This window comes from Colobus angolensis, unplaced genomic scaffold, assembly GCF_000951035.1.
Source record: "Colobus angolensis palliatus isolate OR3802 unplaced genomic scaffold, Cang.pa_1.0 Scaffold770, whole genome shotgun sequence".
Lineage (NCBI taxonomy): Eukaryota > Metazoa > Chordata > Mammalia > Primates > Cercopithecidae > Colobus > Colobus angolensis.
This window is the reverse complement of record NW_012121488.1, coordinates 36,015-37,458: the sequence shown is the minus strand read 5'-3', so window position 1 is coordinate 37,458 and position 1,444 is coordinate 36,015. Positions and strand designations below refer to the sequence as shown.

The window sequence follows — 1,444 nt, the reverse complement described above, 5'->3', positions numbered from 1 at the left end:
AGAAACACTGAAATGCTTGGAAACACTTGGGAAATGTCCAAGTGAATGAATATGAGTCTGTTATCAATGAAGTACATCCAGTGTAACCAGATGTATAGAGATTGTCTTGTGAGAGAGTGCACCAGCAGACAAAGGGGTTTACGAGGCTGAGTCAGGGGCCCTGCACCGGCAGTTATTTTAAATGAATTGACCCAGGATCTCCACATTCGTTCATTAAACATTTGTTCATTGAACAAGTATCTGGCTCAAATTCCGGTTCTACCTCTGCCAGCTATGCAGCCCGGAGCACATCACTGAGCTTTCCCATAACTCTGTTTCTCTACGGTGCTGACAGCCAGAGGTTTCCTGCAGAGCTGGAGACCTTGGTAGCCTCCAGGTGTGTGTCTGGTAACATGAACTGAGCATGAATCCTTATCTTCTCAGATGCTGGAGCACCCACCTACATGTATGAGTTTCAGTATCGTCCAAGTTTCTCATCAGACATGAAACCCAAGACGGTGATAGGAGACCACGGGGACGAGATCTTCTCCGTCCTCGGGGCCCCATTTTTAAAAGGTAATGTCTCCTTGCTGTCCGTGAGCTTGGAGTTAGGAGACCTGGGTTCCAGTCTTGGTGTGGTGGGCTTCAGCAAGTTTCTCCTCTCCTGGTCTTAGTTTCCTGATTCTCTCCTGGTCTTAGTTTCCTGATTCTCTATGACAGGGTTGAACGTCATTGGGTAGTCCCTGGGCTTCCTCTCGCTCTAACACACGTGAGGGGGGATGTGTATTCATGTGCCCTCTGCACAGACACTCAGAATCCTGTTCTGTGACCTCAACAAGACAGGTGCTGGGGTGATCTCCTGCAGGATTCACTATGACAGGGTTGATTTATATGACCAGGTTCATCCTGCTCTAATACACCTGAGGGGGATGTGTATTCATGTACCCTTTGCACAGACACTGAGAATCCTGGGCTGTGTCATCAACAAGATAGGCGGTGGGACACTTGCAGGGCCTGCTGTAGGTTGAGAAACCACCAATCAATTTCCCTCTCCCAGGAGTGCTGAGAATGTGACTGAGGGTGAGGTTAGAATTGGTGTTAACCCTGAGTCAGGTCTAATGTGTGTCTGTTTGTCTTTCTGTCTGTCTCTAACAAAAACTCATAAACCTTTAAATTTAATATATTTAATAATTGTTAATTTAGAAAGTGTAGGACGTATAAATTTGGAATAAGAGAGGAGGCTTTATTTTTGATATGCTTTATAGCCAGCAAGGTGGCCATCCCACAGGCTGGGAAGGTACCTCTGGCCAAGCCCAGACACAGGTTCATCGAACGAGGTGGGGTTGCGTAGGAGCTTTACGTAAATGGATTGATTAAACATACGTGTTCAACAGGTTACAGGGAAGCAATGGATATTCATGAAGACAGTCCTGACACATGTGTATTAAACAAACATGCATGTAAC

General features: G+C 46.1%; 1 protein-coding gene across 1 annotated transcript in view; it reads left to right on the top strand.

Annotated features, from left to right (window-relative positions):
* Positions 1-1,444, top strand: part of LOC105502140 (liver carboxylesterase 1-like) — a gene marked incomplete at both ends in the record, with an annotated part of 64,082 nt that overhangs the window by 33,248 nt on the left and 29,390 nt on the right. The window contains one exon of the mRNA XM_011928515.1: positions 424-555. Within this exon, the coding sequence (XP_011783905.1) occupies positions 424-555 (132 nt within the window). The remainder of the gene's footprint in view (positions 1-423; positions 556-1,444) is intronic.